Source organism: Onychostoma macrolepis, chromosome 17 (assembly GCF_012432095.1).
Source record: "Onychostoma macrolepis isolate SWU-2019 chromosome 17, ASM1243209v1, whole genome shotgun sequence".
In the NCBI taxonomy this organism is placed as follows: domain Eukaryota; kingdom Metazoa; phylum Chordata; class Actinopteri; order Cypriniformes; family Cyprinidae; genus Onychostoma; species Onychostoma macrolepis.
In genome coordinates, this window is record NC_081171.1 from 4,386,676 (window position 1) to 4,413,551 (window position 26,876).

A 26,876-nucleotide genomic window follows, 5' to 3' on the forward strand; every position below is an offset into this window, starting at 1 on the left:
GAAAAAGAGAAAGTTGCCAAGATTGTTCATTGCAGACGCTTGCTGAATAGACAAGAAAAATGAACGGCTCAGCAGCAAGCAGCCTAGCGTATCCATATTTACAGCCGAAAAATATAGAAAACAAGCACGCTTTTGATCTGGTGCATGAGCTCCCTTAGCAGTGTCTATCTCAGCTCCCTAACCTGAGCAGTGTCTAGAATCACAGAAGATGATGGAAGTCATCAGCATGAGCCTGTAGCTTGGTAATATTTCTGCATGTGTGACATGCTGCATCGCTGGGCCACTGCAAGCGTGGTCTGTCAGGTTTATAGGACACTGTCCACTCAGGGGTCAACCCAGAGCCATTAGCGCTAGGGGCCTACAGTCAGGTCATGGGTTGAGTTCCATTATCTTCCAAGTGTTCTAGAAACCAGGAGAAAGGTACCTGTGAAGTGGACTGCTCACACAGGCTCCGGGCTGTGACAGACTACTTTTGCCCCGTGGCTGTTTGCAATGAACAGGGGGGTAAAAGAAAGAAAGAATGTTTCAGTCCAGGCAAATAAAGACAAAGCTACTGATGAAAGAACCCCAAAAAAAGAAGAGCACCAACAAAATCAAATGAGGGAGTGACAGCACTTCTATGGAGACAAAGAAACTGGTTCTTCATGACACCCTTCTCAGAAAAACCACCTTGCCAACAAGGGATCCTTCAATATTTAAAAGCTTTTAAAGGGCTTTGAGGACGTTTTAAGCTCATTTCAGACATTTCGTCTGTTTTCTGAGAGTGAATCTCAAAATCTGCCAAGAACATGTCACAGGTCATATTTTACCCAGAAAATTGTGTATTACATAAAGGCCATATATATATATATATATATATATATATATATATATATATATCATTAAAATGTTACAAAGATTAGGTAGCATGACAATCTTGAAAATTCTAAATATATATATAAAATTATTTTATTATAATTTAATTAATTATTATATTTTAATTATAATAATAATTAAAAATATACATATATCAATAAATCACTGTTATAGTTTGTTGATGAATGCATCGTTGTATTATTGTAATGCGAATCTGATGAGAATTCTTAAAAATAAACAAAACATTTGGATGAATTATTTTTTTTTTTTGTAAAATAAAACATCTGGATGCATTACAGTAATAATGTGAGGTGAAAATGTGCTTTAATGTCATTATAATGTTTATAATCATTATAATCATTAAAATGTTAATGGACCAAAAAGGCTTAATTTTCTTCATGCTAAATTATGAGGTTAAATATGACCTGGACATGTTTTTGTTTTTTGTTTTTTTCATAGAACCAGTATTCCTTGATGACTACAGTGTGGGAATCTAGAATAAACATGAATGTGGGAAATGAGTGGAGGAACAAACCAAGCCAGAATTTAGGGGTGTGATACGGGTGTGACTAGTTGTTTAAAGGATGTAAAACGCACTTGGATCAATCAATAGGATGTAGAAACACAACAGGGACGAATCACATCTCCAGTTCTGATTCAGCTCTTGCATTAGAGGACAGCATGCTGGGAAGGTCCTGACTTTTGGAGGAACTCTGAGCAATATACTAATAACGTGTCAAGTGTGTTTTTGAAGGCCAAGTTCCAGGGACATTCAAGTGTCAAACTATCGGCTCAAAGTGACAAGCAAACACTGATCTCTGAAGGGCTCAACAGAACATGAGGGTGATGTGTTACCGATCGCTGGCGACTGGGAGTGCTGCGTCCAGACACGGGGCTCAGGGAACCGGAAGTGTCCAACTCATCAGCAGATGACCAAGATGACAAGTCCTACAGAGATCGTGTGTGATGAGGAGGGTTGGAGAAAGACAGTGTGAGAAAACATAAACTAGACATAAAAACGGGATTAAGTTTAGGACTACACATACTATAGCTAACTAAAACTTAAACTAAAACCATTAAAAAAAAATTTGGGTTACTTGATATAAAATAAACTTTAACTGAAATAATATAAAATATAAAAAACCCTAAAGTTATTTTATTTCAGATAGTTGCCAAGGCAACATTTTTCATTTTCATTTAGTTGATGTGCTAAAATAACTAAAACTAAATAAAAAAAACACAAACTATATAGACATATAAAAAATAAAATAAAAACAAACAGCAACATCAATAAAACTTTAACTAAAATAAAATGTAAACAGAAAGTATAAAATAAAAACTATTTCAAAATCTTAATAAACAAAACAACCTTTTTGACTTAAAGGCTTCTATCACAATATTTGAATAGTATAATATATAATATATATGGGCAGTCGTGGCCTAGTGGTTAGAGAGGCCCAAAGGTTGCGAGTTCGAGTCTTAGGTCCGGCAGGAATTGTAGGTGGGGGGGAGTGAACGTACAGCGCTCTCTCCACCTTCAATACCATGACTGAAGTGCCTTTGAGCAAGGCACCGAACCCCCAACTGCTCCCGGGGGGCTGCAGCATAAATGGCTGCCCACTGCTCAGGGTGTGTGTTCACTGCTGTGTGTGTGCACTTAGGATGGGTAAAATGCAGAGCACGACTTCCGAGTATGGGTAACCATATGCCACGTCACGTCACTTTCACATAATATAACATTAGACCATCTATAATATATAATCCATGCATTTCAAGTTTAAAGAATGGTATTTTGCACAATAAAAGCTAAATAAATTTAGGAGAAATAAGAATGTTTAGGATTGTTTTAATATATTAATAGTATACTAATAAGAATATTATTTCTATCCATAATGATAACTGACATAATTTTAAGTCATCCTGTGGCTTATCCTACCTCTGGCTGAGAACCACTGATTTAGAAATGTTTATTTTAATTCATTCATTTACAGGCACTAATATTATTTTAGCCAACTAAGGGCATCAATGCTTTGTGACAATGCTGGCGGTCAGTAACTCACCTGCTGACTGCTGCTGATGTCCAGGGTCTTCTGCAGCTCTCTGATGTCTCTCGTCACCTCCTTCAGTAACAGCTTGAGACGGTTCCCGATCACATGCACCTTCTCTTTGGCTTCCAGACAGTCACTGCCCTCCGAGTGGACCAGCAGCTGAAGGGACATGTCCTGCAGGGACGCCACCTTCAACTGCGTGTCCAGCAGCTCCCGGCGGATTTGCTGCAGAACAACCAGTGTTTAATCAAAACAAGCCATGTAAGTTGTTACCCAAATGCTGTACGAACAGAAAAGAGAAGTCATTTACCAGAAGAGTTTTGTGATGGTCCTGTAGGGTATCGCTGTCCTGAGTGTGGTCAATCGGGACGATCTCATTCCTCCTGCGATCGATGTTCTCCAGCCACAGAAGCAGACCATGACTCATCTCATGGAAGTCCTGAAGATTAGGAAAAGGTCTGTGATTTTAACCCCTCAACATTGATGAAAGCAGAATTTCTGAATGAGTATGTTCTGATAACAGCTTCTTGCCTGGCACTGCATGAGTGCGTGCTGGAGCGCGTTCCTCCACTCGTCCAGAGAGCTGCTGAGACGCTCCCAGCGGTTATTCATCTCCTTCAGCCGTCGCTGCAGGTCTCGCGCCTCCTCGCTGTCCGACTGCACAAACTCAGCGCTGCAGAGGTTAATGGACAGCACGATGGCCTTACGCTTATCCAGAGCCTTCTGCAGCTCCTGCGGCGAGTCACGGGTCAACAAAAGAAAAGCGTCAATGCCACAATACAATAATACACAAGCTGGACAACCAACAAAAAAAACGCTGGTTCAAAGGTATATCACGGCATTAGTGTTATTTTAGTATTATTACTATTACAGTACTTCTTAAAACTTTGAATTACCTTTTATTTTTATATTTTCAGATTTTATTTTAATTTACTGTAAGTAATTTTGTTATGTGCTTCTGTCATTCTGTCGTTTTGTGGTATTTTAATATTTCTATTTAGCTTGGATTGATTTCTATTTCAGTTTTAGTAACTTTAGTATTTTAACTTAAACTCATTTATTTAAGTTAGTTGCAAAGGCAACATTTTTCTAATTTTCATTTAAGTTTTCAACTTCTATTTATATTTCATATTCATATATTTCAGATTTACTTTTTTTAATAGTTTCAGTAGACAGTTTAATTTAGTTTTGTTTGTTTTAATTGGACAACCAACAAACAACAAAACAAAGAAAACACTAACCCCTTCAAACAATAACAGTGGTTCAAAGAATATCATGGCGTTAGTATTATCTTAGTATTTTTTATATACTTTAACAGTATTTATTAATATTTTTAATTCGCTTTCATTTTTATATTTTTAGTTTTAATTTTAGTTTAGGTTTTAATAATCTGTTTTTTTCGCATTATTTAATAAATTTTTTTGTATTTCTATATAAATTTAATTTATTTCTATTTTAGTTTTAGATCTAGTAAGGCAACATTTCTAATTACGTTTTTTAAATTTAGGATTTCAAGTTTAGGATTTTCAGTATTAAGGATTTTCAATATTTATATTTTATTTTATTTAAATGACTGAAAATTATTTTTAATAGTTTTAGTTAGTTTCATTTAAGTTCCTCAAGTTTATGATGGATAACCAACAAACAAGAATACAAGAAGATTTTAGTTTAAGTTTTAGCAATTTTGTTATGCATTTCTGTCATTTTTATATATATATTATGTATAATTGTGTCTAATTTAATATTGCTATATACCAGGGGTCACCAAATTTGTTCCTGGAGGGCCGGTGTCCTGCAGAGTTCAGCTCTAACCCTAATCAAACACACCTAAAGCAGCTAATCAAGGTCTTGCTTGGTATACTTGAACCTTCAAGGCAGGTGTATTGAGTCAAGTAGGAGCTAAACTCTGCAGGACACCGGCACTCCAGGATCAAGTGTGGTGACCCCTGCTATATACTATAGCTTTAATGTGTTTTTTTTTGTAATTTTAGCACTTCGTAACAAATAGTTTTAATTATGATTAACAGCACTGGAGCATCTGACCTTGAGTTTCTTGATGCGTAGCTCGATGGTCTGTATGTCCGTGCTGAGGTCCAATCCCCGCTGCTGCTCCAGCTCTTCTTCTGCCTGGTCCAGCCAGCTGCAGATGCTGTTCAGGTCAGAGTTGAACTGCTGCCACTGCTGCATGTTCTGCTTCATGCGCATCTCTTTACTGAGAGCCTGAGCCTGCAGCAGCTCCCAGCGCTCGATCACACCTGCACAACACAGACGACACAAATGCATCTGGGTAACACTGTACAGTAGCTGTATTCAGTTAATAAAAATAAATATTATATGATGCATCAGACAAAAGAAAATCAAAAACTTTTCTTAATAAAATATTCCTGTTATTATAAAATGCATGCTATTCTAAAGAAAAGTGTTTTTCTCATCCAAAATATAGCTTGATGATAATGAAAGTCTCACTCTATATTACTACTGAATATTTTTTTTTTTTTAAATTGAATTTAAAACATTCAAAATAGTTTAAATTTGTTTCCTCCTAGCCAATCTTTTGCACAGCATATATAATGTTTATAATGACACACTATGGCTTAATATATACTACCAGCATTCGTTTTAATGATAACTTTTAAAATTGCATGTATTTATGTGCATGGCACAGAATATTATATGGTTTTGTACCTGAGGTTTGGGACTCTGAGCTGTTGGGGTTGACGAAACCTGAACTCTTGTCGTCGTCTTCTTTCAGCTCAAATCCCACCCGCTTTACTGCGTCTATACTGCCACGACATTCTTCAAGAAGACGCATCTGAGAAAATGAAATATAACAAACAAATGTTTATATTCCTTTAGCAAATGCTTTCTTATTCAAACCACAGTGACAGTTCCCCTAATAGGGTCCAGTAGATTATTACTCACATAACCCATGTAGGTGGCGTCCAGCTCAGGCCGGTGGGAGTCCGGCTGCGTATGATGTTCTCCGTCTGCTGCAGATGGAAGCAGCTGGTGTTGAGAACTTTATCCAGCTGTCTGATGTGAGTCTCCAGTGATCCAGTGTCACCTGCAAAGGAACATCAGAGTAGTTATCAATGGAGGAGGAACAAGAGGAAGTTGCTCTGAGCTGCGTTTGGAACCGTGTTCTCTTTCTCAGGCCTGATGCAGTGCATGATCAAGAGATGGATGTCACATGATTGCTTTCTCATTAGTCAGACATACTAAATGCTTCTAATCAAATGTATCATTAGTCAAAGCAGTTTACAATCAGAGTGAATATATGCACTGCTCTACTCTAATATTGCACTATTGCACAAAAATGTTTGTAATTTTTGTTTATCCAGGCAAAGATCGTCTTCTAAGTTAGAAAATAATTCCTAATTTTCATAGTATATTGGAATGGTCTCTTGTATGAATTGTGAATTTTTTTTTTTTTTTTTGCAATTTTAACATTTTCATGCCAATTAAACATATTTTCCCACAAAATTATCATTAATGTAACAGAATATTCCATTCTCATTTCTGTGATGCAAAAAACAATTTAAATTGTATATATATTTTTTAATATACAATGCTAATTTAAGCCAATTTTGTTATTGTTATTTAAAAAAAGCTAAATAATATAGAATAAATAACATTAAAACAGATTTAAACAAAATCCTTGTATTACTATCTTTTACTATAATAACAAAAACTGTACTTTACTGTACTGTACAGCAATGTGAATCTAATTACAAAATGACAATTTCTGGGGGAAAATTGCTTTATAATTTAAAAATGCAAAAACATTTGAATTGGTCAAAAAATAGGCTTCATTTACTTTATGTAAATCATGTTTTTTTGGATTAAAATTTGACCTTGATGTAAAATTCTTCTTTAAAAAGGATTTGATTTTTTGTAATTTACAATTTTCTCTGATTGCAAAATACTGTGAGTAATGCTGTTGATTTGGCAAATCCAAAAGCATTAGAAACCATGAACGAACACCAGAGTGAATTCAGTGGGCATCAACCTGTGACACTACATGCAAACACTGGAGAACTAATTATTAAAGTTAACACACTGTGTGAAGCAACACAAATCAAAAGAGAAGGGTTAGAAAATACAGGCGATGGTCGCAGCACGCGGCTCTGTGCTTTGATTCGGTTTGTGAGTAGAAACTAAAGATCACAATCTCAGGCAACAGACTAGTGAGTGAGTCTCAGATTTCTGACTGCTGTTGCCTACCAGCGCTGGTCCTCAGAGTTTGCTCAGTAAGTTTTAGATATGCCTCAGGACTCTCTGGAATCACTACGTCTGAAAGAAACATATACATGCATACAATACAAACATGATTGGATGCTGAACCACACTCAAATCTTCTGCTACAGCCACGAGTTTCAGGCCTTCATTGGGTTTCACTTACACCCTGTTATTCTCTCTCATCTGTTTATAGAACTGAAGATCTCACACTGACCTGAGAGGGCAGACGCTGAGCCCTGCAGGTATCCATCCTCTCCCTGATCGCCTGGTTCAGAGGACAAGGCTCTGCTGGCGCTCTCCAGACCCCGGCTCAGGTCATAATCGTGGTCCCACTCCAGTGGGATGGAGTCCACGCTGGCTGGAGTGTCTCGGCCCGAGCGTTCGGCCCGTAGAGGAGCGGCCAGTGACGCAGAACGACTGGAGGAGGGCAGAGGGGACAGAAAACCATCGCCCAGACGCTCACTCCACGGATAGCTGGACACGTCAGCAGGCTCGTCCAGATCAAACTCACGGTCCGAGTATGAGACGTCATGTTCATCATCTGTGAGCTGGATAAAGAAGAAGAATTCACAGTGGTTTTTGGGATCGAAACCTTGACTAAATTGATTAAAGTTGACGGAATAAAATGTAAAAAAAAAAAAAAAAACCTAAACAAAATGTGCATATAAAATGACTGACTGAACGAATTAATAAACAAAAGTAAACAAAAAAGCCAATATAAATTAAAATGTTATATTTAAATAGAAAAAAGAATAGAATGAACAAGGTAAACAAATAAAAGGTAAATATAAGTAAATATTAAAATAAATATGAAAAATCTAATAAATAAATGAATAAATATATAAAGAAATAAAAGGTAAATAAATAAAATGGTACATATAAATATGAAAATATATAAATAAATGAATAAATGTGAAGAAAGATAAATATAAATAAACAAACTGGTAAATATAAACAAAAAGGTAAACATAAATAAATAAATTAAATGTAAATATAAATAAATATTAAAATAAAATTAATTAATTAATTAATAAAAATATATATATAAACATACACAAATGTAAATGTAAATAAAAAGATAAACCATTAAAAATCTAATAAATGAATGAGTAAATAATTAATAAATATATATATATATATATATATATATATATATATATGAAGGAAGTCATAAATAAAAGGTAAATATAAAATGGTACATATGAAAATAAATATAAAAACAAATGTATAAATAAATAGGTAGGTACATATAAATAAATCTGAAAATATAACAAATTGAAAAAGAATGGAAGAGAACTCCAATATCAGTCAGAAAAAGCATCTGATGTAATTAAAGTACCGGTAATCGTATAAGTTTCTTGTAGTAGCGTTCCACACGTCCAAACACTTCTTGGCAGTAACGCTGCAGTTCTTCAAGCTCTTCCTCAATCACAGCAGCATCTATCGGCTCACTCTTTTCCAGAAGAGCTTCACCCTGCTGGAATATGTGGTCAATCTTGGCAGTGTTCAGAGTGATCTCCTGCTGGAATGCCTGGATGCAGAAGAAAACCTCCATAAGTGAATGTCACAGGAGATATGGAGAACACATGCAGTAATAAAGGCCAGAGACGAACCCTCAGCTGTTTGATTTTGGCCTGAACATCACACTCTGAGAAATGCTCAATGTTGGTTAATTGCAGGTCCATCTCTGTCAGCCAGACCAGGATACAGTCTCGTGCCGTCTCAAACTCCTCCCTCTGATATATAAAGTGCTGCGGCGGACATAAAAAATGCTTCAAAAATCAGATTCAAAGTAAAAGCCCACTTGCCTTTATCTAATAATAATAATAAAATTATTAATATTATTATATTATATATTTATTTGTTTTTCAGTTGCTGATTTTCCCAAATGGACTGAAAGGTTCATTTCCAAAAATATAATGTTGGACTGTCTGTCTAAGTATCAAGTGAGTATAAATGTTGGTGTATTAACGAATCAATGAGCTCTGTACCTTTAGCCTGCGTAGGACGGATGACACTCGTCTCTGCAGGTTATCCCAGCGCTGGTTGGCATTGTGGGCCATTTCTCTCAGACTACAGGCCGCGTCGGTGCGATTCTCACGTGCCAGTCGCTGATACTGTTTATTGATCAGCTCCAGCTGCGTCAAACTTTCATGCACCTGCCGCTGGAACGTCTACAGAAACACAGAGCGTTAATATCATAAATCTGTTCAACAACACTACATTCATTCAGTCTGGATGATCTTACATCAAATTTCTTGAGCTCCTCTTTGGCAACAGTGTAAAGGACACCTGAAGAGTTTGGCAGCGCGGCTGTCTTCTCCGACAACAAGAGCCACTCCTCAAACTGAGAGTAGTCATCGAGAAACTTCTGCCAGAGACGCCACGTCTCCTCAATCCTTTCAAATGAGCAACATTTAGGTTTAAATGTATCATTTAACACAATTACTGTGTAAAAATGGGTAAAAAAAATATTGTATTAAAAAATAAACTATTAAAAATAATTTTCATTAATTGAAATAAAGCTGCAATAAAGCAGTACAAAATATATAAAATATTGAGCAAAATGTTGGTTTAAATTTGTCATTTAGCACAATTTTTGTATTAAACTATTAAAGTAAACTATGAAAGCTGAAATAGGTCAAATAAAATAAAATACAAAATATAAAATAATAAATAAAATTTAGGTTTAAATTTGTCATTAACCACATGAACAACACAAAGGTGTATTTAGCATTGTTATCATTAACTTTAAGTATAACTAAAACTATTACAAAATCGTTTTCATTAGTTGTAATAAGGCTGCAATAAAGCTGAAATAGATCAAATAAAAACAAAAAATAAATAAAAAGAAAATTATAAAATAAAATCTAATATAATATAAAACAGGACATACTTAAATTAGAAATGTTGCTTTGGGAACTAACTGAAATAAAACCAATTTAAGTTGAAGTGCTAAAATTAGCAAAACTAAAACTGAATCAATAAATCAAAGCTAAATATAAATATTAAAAAATTACAAACTAAATTCAAACTAAAATTAAATCAAAATAAAAAGTTCACGGGTCATACTTGAGTCTCCTCTCCATGGACATGGCACAGATGCTCCTCCAGCGGCGGTCCAGGCTGCGTGTGGCCTGCTGGATGGAGTCACACTCAGCGTCCGTAGCACACGCGTCACAGTCGTGCAGCAACACCTCACACAGGTTCAGCACAGACGCCACACCTGTGCTGTGCTTCTCGATGTCTCTCTGCAGCTCCTGAACGAAGGGCACAAATAATGTTTTATCTTAACCAAACAAACAAGACTGGTTTATTTTTGAATGCACCGTGTGTGTACAGTAGGTACCTGCTGTAGATCCAGTTTCCTCTGGATCTCCTGGTAGTCACAGGTGTCGTAGACGATGGGACGGGACAGTTCGGTCTCAATGTGGCCGAGCCAAGAGCGCAGACTATTCATGTTCTTATCCAACTGCTGAACGGCCACTAAAGTCTCCCGCAGCTTCTTCACCCTGAATAAACACAGATATTATCAGCCTTTTCACAATTTCTGACACAATATACTGTGTCTACATCTATATGCAGTATATATTTTATATCAGGGTTATTATAGTTAACTGACACTAAAAACATAAAAAACGTTTTCATTGCTTGAAATAAAGAAAACGTGAACTGAAATAAAATAAAATATAAACATTTTCTTTTCAATTCTAAGCTTATTTGATCTAAACTAGTTGCATTTCTTTGATGTACTAAAATTACAACTAAAACTGAAATTAAAAATGAACAGACATGACAAGAAATATTCATTAAAAATGAATAAAAATGACAAAAACACAAATCAAAATGACAAAATTACTAAAAATGACAAAATTAAATTATTAAAACAAACTAAATTTAAAATGAAAAAAGGAAATATAAAAATCAAGCAAGAGGAAATGTAATCTAAGCACAATGCAGATTTTCAAATGAATTTTGAGTAAATATCGTGTGAAAGTACCTGGCCCCAATGAGGTCAAGCAGATGCTGCCAGCGTTCGTTGACTTTACTGAGTTTGTGTTCAATGTCAGAGGCTTTGCTCTCATGACTGGCCCGAGCTAAACGTTCACCCAGCTGCTGGAGCTCGTGTTTGTTCTCCTGAACCACCGCCACCTCTTCCTGATAGTCCTGAGGGACAGAGAGACATGGAAAAATCATTCTCAAACTTACTCTCCCTCTATATATATATACATAAAACAAAAGAAATGTAATATTTAATCATTACCTTTCGCAATTTCTCAATCATCTCTTCAATGCTGATGTCTCCATTCTGAGATACTTTGCTTTCCATTTGCGTCAGCCATTCACACAGCTCCTTATATTTATCATTGAAGATGGCCCATTCATTCAGCTTCTCACTCACCTGCTGCCTGCGCAGACACAACTGCACAGACAAATACACAAAAATTTACGCCTTCAGTCATTTCAAATATGCTTGAGCATTTAAACCAACTCTAAGTAGATTCAACTGAATGTTTAGCCACAACGTCTCTCCATATCTTTATAATGTGCAAAATTAAAGTGTAAATAAACACATTGTCACACATTCCCAAAACCATTTTGAAGGAAAGGCAAAAATCAGACCATAAAGACAGAAGAGCGTACTTACCAGAGCATCATTAAAAATACAGCACGGGTGAAGTGTTTCTGACAGCCTGTACCTTACGGTTAAATGTTTCTACTGAGATATCAAAAGCACGCTCACATCCTGTGGTGTCTCAGCTCAAGCACCGGATGCCACAAACACAGAGGGTGCATAAAAACTCTTCATGCTTTGCATTCAAGTTTCACTTTGAGCTAAAAACTGGTGCTCTGCATTGCTCTCTACTAGCAAAAACATACGAAAATATGTTCTGCAAAACATACTCTGATGCAACTGATGTTTGAAAACAGTGATTTTAAAAACATCTGCGGATGTGTTATAAAACCTAATCAGCTTCCCATGGAGCCCAGATAGCATTTGTTTAAATGTGCCTATGATGTCTAGGAAGGTTTTGAAAGCATTTGCATCAAAAATGCAGGCATATGTAGTAAACAAGCGCCACCTAATGGCCAAATGTTTTTGAGAGTACCTGGTGACAGATCTCCTCCCACTGGCGGTGCAGGAGTTCAATGCGTTCCTGCAGCACACGCAGATCCTCAGGACTGATGTAACTGGACAGAGACTCTCTCAACACCGTCAGATGGGTCAAATCCTCCTTCCAGCCGTCAAACATGCTCTCTAGATCCTGCAGGAAATGAACAATCATTGGTTTTCATTTTTCATCATTTCATTATTGTTCAAGTCTTCATACTGTATCTGAACGTTGCATACCTTGCAGCGCATTTGTTCAGACTGCAGTTCCTCATGGCGATCTGGGAGCGGCTGGGACAGCTGCCGTTTAAATGCTCTCAGTTTCTCCAGAGATCCTCCGATACCTTTTTCACACCTCTCCCAATCCTACACACAGTTCGAAACAAGTCAAAGTGGTTTCTGGGTACATATAACACATTCTGAACAATTACAGTTTCAAGCATTGCTCTACCATCTGAAAACAACCTTTAAACTCTTTAGGGTAGAGATGTAGACAAACTCAGGCAGACAAAATAACTACTGGAACTACTAAAAATAAATATTTGACAGAATTAGGGTTACAGTACAATAAAATTTAGAATAAACTAAAACACTCTAATTTAGAATTTTTAATTTAACTAGTGAAATAAAAAAATAAAAACATATCTATACAGTACATTTGTAAAAAATTACAACAAATTTTCAAACAATATAAAATTATATATATATGAAAATGTAAAAATTACAACAAATTTTAAAACAATATAAAATTATATATATATATATATATATATATATATAATTTTTATATTGTTTTAAAAAATTGTAATTTTACATTTTCAGTTTTCATCTGAATTTTAGTTACATTTTTAGTAATTTTGTTATGGTTATGCCATTTTTATTAGTTTTTAAATATGTCTGAATATTTTTATTCATGTTTACTGTACATTTAAACTAAAAGCTAAATGCAAACAAGAAATATTGCTTTGGCAACTAGCTTAAATAAAATGAATTATAATCTAACTAACTCTAAAATATAAATCTAGTTTTTAAAATTTTATTTCAGGTAACAAAAGTTTTTTTTTTTTTTATTTTAGTTGACTATAATAATAGTAGAATTGGTATTTTAACTTATTTTAATATTATTATTATGATTAACTAATATTTACATGATTTTTATAATTATTTCATTTTTATGTTTAGCAACTAAATATGTATTTAACACTAAATACACTATGTATTGAATATTGTATATACGCTAAACACTAAATATGTATCGAACACTATAGAGTAATATTCAGGGTTTCATATCTTTTGTCTAATAAATTATTAAAATAAATAACTATTTTCCATTATTATTAGATAAGGATTTTTTTCTACAGAAAACAATTAAAAGATAAAAATAATATATATATATATATATATATATATATATATATATAAAACGATTTCATTCATTTCCAGACTTGAAAATGACAATTAAAAATATTTTCTGATATTTTGAGTTTTTTCATGCTTGTGGGATGGATGACTCAGCTTTAAGGATATTCTGAAAGAAAAGAATCACTCTAAACTGATCCAGACATGTAGCAATAAAGACCGCAAATGAACCAAACAGGTGGTGCAGAGACATAAAGATCTCTACCCTGAGCAGGACGGCCAGCTCTTTCTTTTGCTCCTCCAGACGGATGTTGGCGTGTCTCCAGCGCTCCTGTATGTCGAGCAGCTCCTCTTGTAGAGCGGCTTCGGCTCGTGTGTCAGCAGACAGAAGCAGCTGTCTCCCTGCCTCCACCGTCAGGATGTAACTGCCCTGCTGCCTCAGCAGAACCTTCTCCCTCAGCTGCAGGATCAACAGAGCATCAGCAGGGCGCGATAACAGCCAGCACAAAAGCATATTTGTGACCCTGGACCACAAAACCAGTCGTAAGTAGCACGGGTATATTTGTAGCAATAGCCAAAACTACATTGTATGGGTCAAAATTATTGATTTTTTTTTTTTAATGCCAAAAATTATTTGGTTATTAAGTAAAGATCATGTTCCAATGAAAATATTTTGTAAATTTCCTACCGTAAATATATCAAAACTTGCTAAGAACTTCATTTGGACAACTTTAAAGGCAATTTTCTCAATATTAAATTTTTTTGAACCCTCAGATTCCTAATTTTCAAATAGTTGTATCTCGGCCAAATATTGTCCTTTCCTAAAAAACCATACATCAATGGAAAGCTTATTTTATCAATTTAAAAAAACTGACACTTATGACTGGTTTTGTGGTCCAGGGTCACATTTAGGTCAAACAATGCATACCTGAACTGCATCCAGCATGGCTCGTGCCTGTTGCAGTGGCACAGGTGCACCCGCCTGCAAGGTCTCGGCCTGATGGGACACTTCCACCAACCACTTCCTCAGCTTCTCCACCATCTCTCTGTAGCGCTGCCACTGCCGCAGGAGACTGTCTATGATGCCCCTGCGCTGCTGTGCCCGTCTCACCACCCCCTGCCACTGGTTACTCAGCAGAGCCAGCTTCAGCTTGAACTCATCTCTGGAAACACGGTCAGTTTCAATATGAGCATTCAGTCTGTTCATGCATTTTGAATGCTGGTATCTTGCAGTACAGTCTCTGCACTGGCTACCTATTATCCGGATTCCGGATCAATTACAAAATACTATTACTTGCCTATAAGGCACTAAATGGTTTATCTCCTGCGTACCTAACTAGTCTTCTACCACGCTACAATCCAACCCGCTCCCTAAGGTCGCAAAATTCTGGACTTTTGGTAGTACCTAGGATAACAAAATCCACTAAAGGAGGTAGAGCTTTTTCACATTTGGCACCCAAACTCTGGAATAGCCTTCCTGATAACGTTCGGGGTTCAGACACACTCTCTCTGTTTAAATCTAGATTAAAGACACATCTCTTTAGCCAAGCATTCACATAATAATCTTGTACTGCATTTATATCTAATCAAATGTACATTATAATTCTTTAGATTGGGTTGAACAAATCATTTTTGCTTTAATAGAACAGCAGCTACGCTAATTATGTCTCTATCTGTTTCTCTGATTCTGCTAATTATGAAGGAATTACTACTAGGAATTACTGAAGCGTCAGTCTGGATCCAACCCTTAAAAGATCCGGGATGACCAAACACCTGAGAAGAGATGATGGCAACACCTCAGAGGACCACGGAGGATGCCAACCCTCAGACAACATACACAATTACCAAGTTAAGTCTGTCATAACTTAAATATATTGGGTTTCTTCTTCACATATGTATGTGTATATATGTGTGCATATGTGTATGCATGTGTGTATATATATATATATATATATATATATGTGTGTATATGTATAGTAGAAACTTAATTTCCTGTAAAGCTGCTTTGCAACGATTGTATCGTAAAAAGCGCTATACAAATAAACTTGAATTGAATTGAATATTCATATATCTGATGATGATGATGATGATGTCACTCACCTGTCGTCCACCTGCCCCTGCTCCAGCATGCCTTGTCCATCGCTGATGATGGAGTGAAGGATCTGCTGTCTGCTGAACATCTCTGCCTGAAACAGCTGTAACATTGCTCATTTTTTAGTAACTAGGCAAGGTTTGCAACTCCTAATTTGCTTTTGTATGTCTCACCTCATGAGCTCTCTGCTGCTCCATCAGGCTCTGGAAGTTTCCGGAAATCTCCACGGTCAGTTTTTCCTCCGTCTGCACCAGGAACTCCATCCACGTCTCGCACTTCTCCAGAAAGGTCTGCTGCTGTAGTAGCAGGGCCTGAAGTTTGCTGAGAAGAGAATTTAGACATCCTTTAGAAGAAAATCAGACCCTCAACAATATCTAGTACAGTACTATGTATTTCCTTTTATGTATTTCTTTACAAAGCCCAAAAAGAGCCATGCAGGGGATTTAAGAAAGTTATGAGAAGGAAGTATTCAATAATGATATAATCTCTCTTTATAATGAGTCGGAGCAAACCTGAATCTCTCCGTGGTCTGAGCTGAAGTGGTGGACCAGCTTCTGTTGAGGTTCTGCATGCGTTTGATCTCAGAGTCGTTGAGAGGGAGTCTGTAACCCAGTTCATTCAGCCTCTCCAGATCAGGAGCCATACTGCTGAACTTCAGCATTTGTTTCTGCACAAAAAAACAAACAAACAAAAACACTGGTGGTCAATTAAAATGTTGGTCAAGTCATTTTAAGTGACTGCACATTTTCGGTTTTCAGATTTTCTGTTATTTTGATCAAAAACTAAAAAAGTGAATCAAATGGAAACTGCTTTGAAGTATACTTCAGTTTATTTTGTTAAGTATACTAAAGTAAAGTTCAAGTATATTTTTAAGTATACTTTATGTAGTAAGTATACAAATATCAGTGTACTAGTAGTATACTTGTAAGTGTACTATTTCAATACTCCTTGGGACTAAATTGGCCCAGTTTATAGTGTATAAAAGTATACTTTTAAGTATAACAGTAGTAAACTTCGAGTACACAACTAGTTTAAATCAATGTTTTTAGCTTGTACTGCAACTATACTAAAAGTGAACTTATAGGTATATTGATAGTTTACTAATGAAATACTTGTAATAGCATTTTTAGTACACTTTGAAGTATAGTCCCAGTAAACTACTAGTTTAGTAGTTTTATACTGCAAGTATACTCGTAAGTTTTCTTTAAGTGAACTTTACATCATACTTTAAGTACTATGTCCCTATTTAGGTATTAATTTGTATATATTTTGTTATATGAATATGTGAACATACAAAACATCCATAGAAAGAACAGAGTATCTGCTTGTAAACAAAAACATTCTTTTTTTAAACACTTGAATGTGGGTAAGTTTCATAAGAAATAAAGAAATAACATGAAAAAAGACTATGAATTGGATTCAGAATGATTATCAAAACGTAGATGGAGTCGATCAACACCCCAAAGCTTGACAGTCATTATTACCTCTTCATTGGTGACATTTTATTCCATAACTTTACACAGTTTTGATGCTGTTTTATGTCTGATGATCGTGTTAGATTACATGTGGAAGCATCTGTTGTTTTGGTTTTTCTTCACTTGTGTTTTTTTTGGAAATTCTGTACAGAAGATGTGTACTAGCACCCCCTACCATATAACAATGAAAACATGGATTCTAGGAGCACAAGTATAGCTCAAATATATTTAGACTTTTTCTAAGTGTAAGTCAAGTATACTTAAATGTCATTTTAAGTATATTTCTAAGAAGTACATAAAGCCCATTTCTGAGAGGCACATAAAAAGTAAACTAAAAGCATACTTTCTTATTTTTTAGTTTAAAAGAAGTAAACTAAAAAACTTCTTTTTCTTAAGGGAAGTAAGCTATTTCCGGGAGTGGATGTTATTTGTAATAGGTGTTCTCTGGCTCCTGCTAATCATACCCACATGTTTTTTTTCTTGTCCAACGTTGGAAGATTTTTGGTATTCCCTTTTTGATACTTTTTTTATTTTTCCCCTTTAACCTAAGGATCTCTGCTTTCTTTTGTTTCATTATACTTTAAGGTATAATTATTTAGTTGCATTGACAATTTATGTGGGTGCCCTTTTTTTTTTTGGTACTTCATTTTATTCTCCTCCTTTTGGGGTGGGGGGGCTCATGTTCAACCTTAATAATTGTAAAAAAAAAAAAAAAAAAAAAGTGTCAATTGATATTGCAATATCCTTTGTATACTCCCAAAAAAAAAAAAAAAAAAAAGGAAACTGCTTTAATTTTTTTCTTATATAATTTATGTATATGTACAACAATTCTGTACAAAAATAATTTTGAGTATTTAAGCAAAAACATTTTGGAACAAAGGGTTTTTAACATAAACAGAAACAAATTCAACTGTGTCCAATATTTTGACTTACAGTGTACATATCGGCCACCCTGATCCTGGGTTATTTTGGTATTATTTATATACTACTATATTATTTTGAATTAGCTTTTATTTTTCAGATTTTAATTTTGGTTTCATTTTGTTATGTGAGTTAATGATTTTAATTCATTTTTTTATTTCAGTTTCAGTTTTAGTCATTTTAATATTTATTTACATTTTTATTTCAGCTTTATTTTAAGGTTAATTTGGTATTACTTATATACTACTGTAGTATTTATTAATATTTTGAATAAGCTTTCATATTTATATTTATATTTTCAGATTTAAATTTGTAGTAATTTTGTTATGTCCATTAATGATTTTAATTAATTTTTAATTTCAGTTTTAGTTTGAGTAATTTTAATATTTCAGCTCAAAGTTATTTTATTTCAGCTAGTTGCCAAGGTAACATTTCTAATCTTTTATTATAAATTTTTCCTCTTATCTATTTATGTTTTATGTTTTTCAGCTTTATTTCAATTCATGTAAAACAAAATTAATTAGTTTTAGAAGACAATAACAACACTGATCTGATCTTTGCATATTTCAGGCATCCCAGTATAATGTATCTATTCATTCTTGTATACCTTGAGTTCCTCCATGCGGTCCTGGATCAGTGACTGGTCAGAGGAACCGTTGGGATCCTGGCTTTCAGAACCTCCTCAGCTTCAATGATCCAGCGGGACAGAGAGTCCAACTGCTTGTTAAACGTCTCGTAGTCCCGAACTCCAGCCTGGGGAGAAAAACAACCCTCAGTGTCAAACGCTAAAACACTCTCATACACCACTTCAATGATCTTCTTCACTCACCTGCAGCGCCACCTGCTGTCGGCTCAGGCTCTGCTCTACAGCACTGAGGCGTTGGGTGAGAGACAGGTGGTCAGACTGGATGGAGGCCGCAGCTGATGTGTCCACCTGCTGTTTGAGCTGCTCTCCCAGCTCCAATAAAACCTGCAGAGAAGCCTGGACAGGAGCCTGAGAGCGCAGCAGCTCCTGAGGGAACATGGGATGAGAGTAAATTACTGTACTGATTACACTAATTAATGATTATGAAATAAAAAAATGTACATAAGTAGCTGCTGTTCAGAATTTATGATTAGTGCATTAGTGAACACTTAGGATCCACAAACACTTTAAAAACTATTCACAAACCATTTCTGTATTCTACAGGTTTACAGTAGTAGATTTAGAGCTCTAAATCATAAATAATGTCCAGATATTCTTAATGCTTCATAAACGTATCTATAACGTCATATGTGACCCTGGACCACAAAACCAGTCATGTGTGTCAATTTTTTGAAATTGAGATTTATACACCATCTGAAAGCTGAATAAATAAGCTTTCCATTGATGTCTGGTTTGTTAGGATCGGACAATATTTGGCCGAAAATCTGGAATCTGAGGGTGCAAAAAAAAAATCTAAATACTGAGAAAATTGCCTTTAAAGTTCTTAGCAATGCATATTACTAATCAAAAATTAAGTTTTAATATATTTATGGTAGGAAATTTACAAAATATCTTAATGGAACATGATCTTTACTTAATATCCTAATGATTTTTGGCATAAAAAAAATGATCATTTGGCCCATGTATTTTTGGCTATTGCTACAAATATACCCCAGCGACTTGTTTTGTGGTCCAGGGTCACATATGACGTTATAGATACGTATTTGTAATTTTGTAATTGTAATTGTTTCATACACAACTATAACCACAGTTGTAATGCATAATACCTAACTTACTCATGGTAACCATTCTTAAATGTATAATGCATGATATGATTTATTTTTTTATAGCATTGATCATGTGTTTTAATGCATTATAATACTTAGTATTATGTAAAGGTAAAGTATTAAAATGTAGTATTAATTAAGAGAGCATACAACTCACTTTAAGGCATTAAAATCTTATCTAAAAATATTAAATTAATTAAAAATAATTATAAATGAATTAAATGCATATACAACTTGGATTGAGATGAACATGATTCTACATTCTCAACAAGGGTGAATATGAAATACAAAAATGTACAGAAACAGTTGCTGTTCAAAATGTATGATTAGTGCATTAGTAGAATACACAAACATTTATGAGAGTAGATCACACAGTTGATTTTAAGGCATTACATCTAACATTTAAAAATTCATCACAAAATAATTATAAATTATTATAATACATTAAAAACAATTGGATGTGGGTATCAATGATACTCCTGACTAACCAGAGAATATATCAGATAAAAGACGTAACTGAATACTTGTAAGACAAATATTGTCAAGTTCACTTATAAAAATAAAAGTTGTTGCTACAGTACACAATAACAATAATTGTTATGAAAGTGAACAATGAACATGTAAAAAATCTGTAACACAACACAATGAAGTCTCATTAGCATTAACTCACAAACTAAAAAAACAAAGTTTTTGCAGCATTTATTAACATTTCTTAAAGTTCATGTTCATGTTAGTACATTAATGTTAACAGATTTTGAAAGTGTTACCAATCTTTTCAACTTTTGAAAGTGTTGGCACATAATCATAATCAATATTACACTCACAGCACAGTCTTGAATCCAGGTGGACACTTCCTCCTCTGTGATGTCTTTGTGGCTGGCTGTCTTCAGCATCTGGTTTGCTCTCTCCTCTAGTGTCTGGATGCTGGAGTCACTCTGTCCATAAAGATCTCTATAGCTCTGCCAGAGCTGCAGGAGAGCCTTACTGCTCTTCAGACGCTCCACGATCTCCTCCTGCAGACTGTTCCACCTGAAGACCACAAAACACACACACACTTCCATTACATCAAGCTCACTCACAAAACCACTCAAGCAAAAATGACTTTGCATTTACAAACTAAAATGCTTGCAGCTTATATTACAGACATGCATTTTTCAGATGATATGTTTTTCATTGCTGTATTAGACTTAAGTTAGGACTATAATTATAAACAAACATTTACAAAAAAGTACTGCGAGTTTTATTGTACATACTGTATATATAAAAAAAATTTAAAATGGACCTGGCATTAATGTCTTTTAGCGTGTTATTGAGCGTGTCAGACACAGATGGGTGGCACTCCTCCAGAAGCTGATGCGTAACTGATCCAAACTTTCTCAGACTGCTCTCTTGTTTCTCAAGCTCCTCCTGCAGGTTCTACAGATGTCAGAAGAAACAATATGAGACATTTTTCCACTTTAAATCTATGATTTGCAGATGAACTGGAACTTGCTTTACCTGTAGACTCTCCACCTGTAGCCGCGAAGCCTCCAGAGATCCTGTGAGCAGACGGTAGCGGGACACAGAGTAGCGTCCCTCCGTCAGGTAGCCGTTGATCTCCTCAGACGCTTGTTTGTATTGACTCCACTTGTCCTGGACAGACTTCAGGCTGATCTTGAGCTGTCCGATCTGAGACGCAGCAATAAAAATACAATTTACATGCAGAAACCCACATACAAACACTAAAACCTTTAAAGATACTTATAAAATACAGAATCACATTATAGTCAAATTAAAACAGTAAATACCAGGTGGTCCAGATTGGCCCATGTGTTATTCAAGGCTTGTAAAGACTCCATGACAACAGCACAGGCCTCATCGGTCTTATTTTGGACGAGAGCACAAGCCTGTTCCTCCACTCTCTCCAGCTCTCTCTCTTTCTCCTTCACCATCTCCTCCATCTCCTGAAGTTACATGTCAGAAAAAGACAAGAAAATCTGTATTCCAGTCATGGAGGTCATGTTGAATAAAATAAGACTGCGTGTTTGGTCAAAGGTCAAACCTGGCAGTCTTTCAGTGCGTTCTGCACGGAGGATAAGTTCTCAATCCTCTGCTTTCTCTTGAGTCTGTCCTCCTGAGCGTTCAGCCATGCCTGAAGAGTCTGAACTTTACCCTCATATTCAACCCAGGATTCCAACAAGCATTCCAGGTATTGCACCTGAAACAACAAAAATTAACACTTAACAACACATTTACGATACAATTTAGCAATTATGTACCAAACAGTAACACTAATTATAAATCTGTATGTAATCACAATTTAGTATGCAAATATTACAATGACATCATCACTGGCACATACTAAAAAAATTTAAAAAATAAAACACTATTGCAGTGGTTCTCAACCAGAGGGCCTCATAAACCTTCCAAGGGGCCATAGGATGACTAAAATGATAAATTAATAATTACTAAAAATGCTAAAAAAATAAAATAAAAAAAATAATATAAAATAATATAATATAATATGGTTTTTATTGTAGAACATGCCGTTTTTGAAACTTCAGGAACCAAAAAATAAATTGTGGATAATAGTATTTTTTTTAAATATCCAAATATCTATTTTTTCTCTATATCAATTGTATGTGTGTAAGTATTACATATCAATTAACAAAAAATTACATATATAAACACGCACACACCCACACACTTAAATTTCTCAAAGTATATGTAAAACCATATACATTGTAACATATGTTTAAAAAAAAAAAAAATTTATTATAGAACAACTCAGAATGAAAATATCTACCAAAAGTCTGAATAGAGTTTGAAAAGTGTATATAGTATGTATAAGCTGCATCTGAAGTCTCACCCTCTCTGTGATACGTGTCTGTAGTATCTGCCAGTGGCAGTTCATGGCGCCCAGTTTCTCCGCAAAATCTGTTTTATCGCTGCGTTTGCTCTCCACATCTGCACCACTGATCTGGAGCACCGACTGATTCACAAAGTCCACAGTCAGCTGTTTGCAGTTCACATCCACTCTGAAGCCCTACAGAAAGTAAAGGCCAACACCATGGAGAAAACAGTTAGCAAATCACATAAAAATTCATAATTACTCTCGTGTAGCTAGACTTCTGATGATCGCCATAAAATCCAGTCCAACCAATAGATTCATTTGGAAAAGTATTACCCACTTAAATACAATAGACCTTTTGTAGACTCTAACAGGGGTAAAACAGTAAATGCTGTCACCTTGTATCGCTGCAGGTACTCCTGGATGACCTTTGACCCAACAGCCCCTTTGAGATTCTCCTCATCTTCTTCTATCACTCTCTCCATCAATGAAATCCAGTTCACAAGCTCAGCGATAGCGTGACGGGATGCCAGCTTATCCATCTGAGACTAAAACAACAAACAATATATCTTTAAAAAACGACAGACTAAGAAAGATCTGACAAGACCAAAGAACCCCAGAAGTGAAACTAATCCTATTTATTGGAGCAGATGAGCCTGTTTAGTGAGCAGTCAGTACCTGGTGGAGTTTCTCTTGAACTACGGGAATGCGGGCGAGCAGTTCTGACCACTGAGAGTCCAGACGGGTGAGTTCAGACCGCAGAGACGCAGTGTCCATCTTCTTGAGTCTGAGCAGCTGGTTTCCCTCGTTCAGCACCGAGGCCTTCAGACTGGAGCGGCTCTCCACCTCCTTACTGAACTCCTGTATAGAAGAAAAGACGACACATGAAATGACCAGTATCTTGTGGTTTCTGGAATTTATTTATTTATTCTGGGCATGCAAAGACATAAATAATTATTATTCATTAAAGCTTCTTCTGAAAACTGTTTTCATTGGCAAAAACATCTAACTGCGAAAACAAATGATTATATAATAATTATATATTAATAAAAAATGAAATAAAACACAATAAAAACATAAAAATTAATTAAATAAAAAATTAAATAAATATGGTCCGAGATACTGGGATAAAAAAAAATAAAAACAAAACAATTAAGTTAAAAAATAAAAATAAAATAAAATAATTTGGTTCACTAGCATAGCTTGGACCAGTGTGGTTTTCCAGTGAAACCGGTTGACTAAATGCACCAACATCTAACACATCCCATGCTTGTGATTTCTTAACATTGAACCAGTCTAACTAACCAGAAAAGCTGATAACTGGTCTTTTACAGTCTCCAGTTCCTGAGGACCAGCAACGAACTGTGTGTTCCAGAACTCCAAGCGTTCCAGAGCTTCCTGTAGCCAGCGACTCAGTTCACCAGACTCACGCTTATACCTGTGACAATCAAGCACATCTCATCATGAAGATTATGAAATAAAACGAATAAAACATTGCTTAACTCTAAAAAAGCTCCTGACCTGGTTGAGTGCTTCAGGATGGATTCCAGGTTCTGTAGCTCTTTGTTGATCTTGGTGGAGTTGTTGAGCCAGTGCTCGCCCAAAAGAGTGAGCTGGTTCTCCAGACTGGAGCAGCTCACATATGACAGAAGATGCTTCCCTTCCTCCAGCACCTGATGCAGCTTGTGTTGGTGCTCCGTCAGACTGGCTTTAAGGGCCTAGGGTGACGATAATGAAAGGTCAAGTCGATCAGATACAGTCAGTCTGGTATGATTAGATTATCTATCCTAATACACAGATCATACCCATGTTGGCAAGTTACTCTAGACTACGTTACAACTAATCCTAACAAGGCATGAAGCCTGAAGTTTCATGATTTCATTACATACCTGATAGAGCTCTATTCTTTCATTCAGTCTCTCCTCCGTCTCCTCCACCAGGCTGGCGGTCGGCAGACTACCCTCCACAGCCTCTAGCAATCGGTACAGGGTCTGATAGTCCGAAACCAGACGACTCCACGTCTGATAAATTCAGAGAAACATACAAATGCATAATGAGTGTGAAAGAAACCGTTTCATACTTTTTTTGGGGTCAGTAGGATTTTTTAATTGCTTTGAAAGTCTCTTTATGTATTTATTAGATCAAAAATGCAGTGAATATAGTAATATTGTGAAATATTATTAACATTTAAAATAACTATTTTCTATCTAAATATGTTGTAAAATGTAATTTATTTCTGTAATGCAAAGCTGAATTTTCAGCATCATTAATCCAGTCTTCAGTTTCACATGACCAATCAGAAATCATTATGTTATGCTGATTTGCTATTCAAGAAACATTTCTTATTATTATCAATGTTATTATCAATATTTTTTGTGGAAACCATGATACTTTTTTTCCAGGACTTTTTGATGAACTGAACGGTCAAATGTTATATATATATATATATATATATATATATTTAACAATATGAATATCTTTACTGTCACTTTTTTCGTCTTTTGAAAATCTTACAGACTCCATACTTTAGAATGAGGTATACTTTAGAAAAATTGTTACCTCTGAGATGCACTCCAGCTCAACTCCTTTCTTGTGCGCTTGCTTGAGCACATCCTGAGCCCGAGCTAGTGTCTCCTCCAGAGTCTGACGCTCACGTGGCAAAACAAAGGCACTAATTTTTTTGTAGAACGTCTCAGTGAGGACCATGTGCCACTCTAAGCCTTGGAAAAATTCCTGGAAATGAAACATTTGGAGACATGTGAGCATCAGAAGGACATGCACAAACACAAAAAGTATTTCGGAGTTTGGTGTACCTTGTGTTTGTCTAGAAGGTTGTGCACGTCCTCTACTGAGCTGGCGATCATCTTCTGGTCAGCGTTCATCTTATCCTGGGCCGTGTCCACCAGATCAATTAGATCCTGCAGAACTCGTTCATACTGATTCTTCAGTGCCATATTCTGGTTCAGTCCGCTCCGTCGAGAGCCCACGGTCATCACCAGCTCCTCATATGCATCCTGTCCAACACACCGACAACTTTGAGAAGACTCAAGTATTTCATTTCTAAACCACTGTATCTTGGGACTACTTGGTAAGCTTCTGCTTTTACAGTAACTGAAAACATAAAAGTGTTTGACAGATTTGTTGATGCCATTGATTGGTTGTTACCTGTAGCTTCAGCAGCTCATTGGTGGAGAACTGGTCCAGCTGTAGCTCCGCCCCTCTGGCTTTCAGCTCTGTTATTCTGTGCTCAAAGTCTTTCAGCGTCTCCTCTGCCTCTGCAATGATCTATCAGAACGTAAAAAGTGAGTTTACAGCGATATGATTGGATGAACTGTAAACAGTTTTATTGTTAACTAAAACTAAACATAAAACTTAAAAAAAATAAAGCTAAAAATAAAATGTAATATAAGACAAAAATTTTAAATGCAGGCAACTAACTGAAAAAGACAAACAAAACATGTTTAAGTTGAACTACTAAAATAACAAAAACTGAAATAATAAATAGTTTAACAGAAATATATAAAAGCAACATAAAATGTATAAAATAACCTAAAATTAAAATAAGAAATAAAAATGTTCAAAATATAAATAAATATTATAATAGTATATAAATAAAACATTGGCATACTGCAATCACTGCTAATAAATATGACAACATCTAATAATGAAATACAATTAGCAATTGCTAATTATTCAATGCATTAATTAATAATCAAATAGGAAGTATTCTTTCTTACTTCAATCTGTTTAGTTGTTGTGTGGTCAAGAACTCCTGCCATTTTCTGGATAATCTGGAACTTGCCTTCACTAAGCGCTGTAAAGAGATGCTGCAGCTCCGTCTGAAAAGAAACAGGAACTGAGATGATGTTGGAGTGTTGCATTAACATTAACAGAACTGAACGGTGCCTGATTCCCACCTGGAAAGCTGTGAGCTCCCACATTCTGCTCCTCATGGTGTCACAGCGGCGGTCCAGGGCCGAGTCCAGAGCTCCCAGGCGTCGAGTTAGACAGTCCAGGGTGTCCTTCATCAGGGTCTGCTCTTCCTCAGACAGTCCCACAGAGCCGCCTATCAGCCCCTCGCTGTGGCTGACCTGCCTCGTCACCTCAGTCACTTCTTTTCCCAATGTCTGTAATGCATGCAAGTGTTTGACATTTTAACTTCACTAAAACTTGCATTATCTATGCATTATTA

The 26,876-nt window shown here is 35.6% G+C and overlaps 1 protein-coding gene and 1 pseudogene across 1 annotated transcript in view; both read right to left on the bottom strand.

Moving 5' to 3' along the window:
• Positions 1-26,876, bottom strand: part of LOC131523534 (NACHT, LRR and PYD domains-containing protein 3-like) — a 454,982-nt pseudogene that overhangs the window by 135,406 nt on the left and 292,700 nt on the right.
• syne1b (spectrin repeat containing, nuclear envelope 1b) overlaps positions 1-26,876 on the bottom strand; it is a 97,317-nt gene that overhangs the window by 3,201 nt on the left and 67,240 nt on the right. The window contains 45 exon segments of the mRNA XM_058749891.1: positions 425-483; positions 1,711-1,803; positions 2,916-3,128; positions 3,214-3,342; positions 3,435-3,635; positions 4,947-5,158; positions 5,589-5,715; positions 5,826-5,857; positions 5,860-5,967; positions 7,128-7,196; positions 7,357-7,690; positions 8,482-8,673; positions 8,756-8,893; positions 9,134-9,316; positions 9,391-9,541; positions 10,215-10,402; positions 10,492-10,654; positions 11,143-11,309; positions 11,407-11,565; positions 12,254-12,409; positions 12,496-12,621; positions 13,880-14,074; positions 14,543-14,777; positions 15,715-15,809; positions 15,880-16,027; positions 16,219-16,373; positions 18,710-18,771; positions 18,774-18,855; positions 18,932-19,114; positions 20,679-20,883; positions 21,137-21,270; positions 21,352-21,522; positions 21,642-21,797; positions 21,896-22,051; positions 22,703-22,879; positions 23,083-23,232; positions 23,363-23,545; positions 23,990-24,122; positions 24,206-24,402; positions 24,574-24,705; positions 25,244-25,417; positions 25,498-25,698; positions 25,850-25,969; positions 26,422-26,523; positions 26,602-26,811. Coding sequence (XP_058605874.1) covers positions 425-483; positions 1,711-1,803; positions 2,916-3,128; positions 3,214-3,342; positions 3,435-3,635; positions 4,947-5,158; positions 5,589-5,715; positions 5,826-5,857; positions 5,860-5,967; positions 7,128-7,196; positions 7,357-7,690; positions 8,482-8,673; positions 8,756-8,893; positions 9,134-9,316; positions 9,391-9,541; positions 10,215-10,402; positions 10,492-10,654; positions 11,143-11,309; positions 11,407-11,565; positions 12,254-12,409; positions 12,496-12,621; positions 13,880-14,074; positions 14,543-14,777; positions 15,715-15,809; positions 15,880-16,027; positions 16,219-16,373; positions 18,710-18,771; positions 18,774-18,855; positions 18,932-19,114; positions 20,679-20,883; positions 21,137-21,270; positions 21,352-21,522; positions 21,642-21,797; positions 21,896-22,051; positions 22,703-22,879; positions 23,083-23,232; positions 23,363-23,545; positions 23,990-24,122; positions 24,206-24,402; positions 24,574-24,705; positions 25,244-25,417; positions 25,498-25,698; positions 25,850-25,969; positions 26,422-26,523; positions 26,602-26,811 — 6,956 coding nt within the window.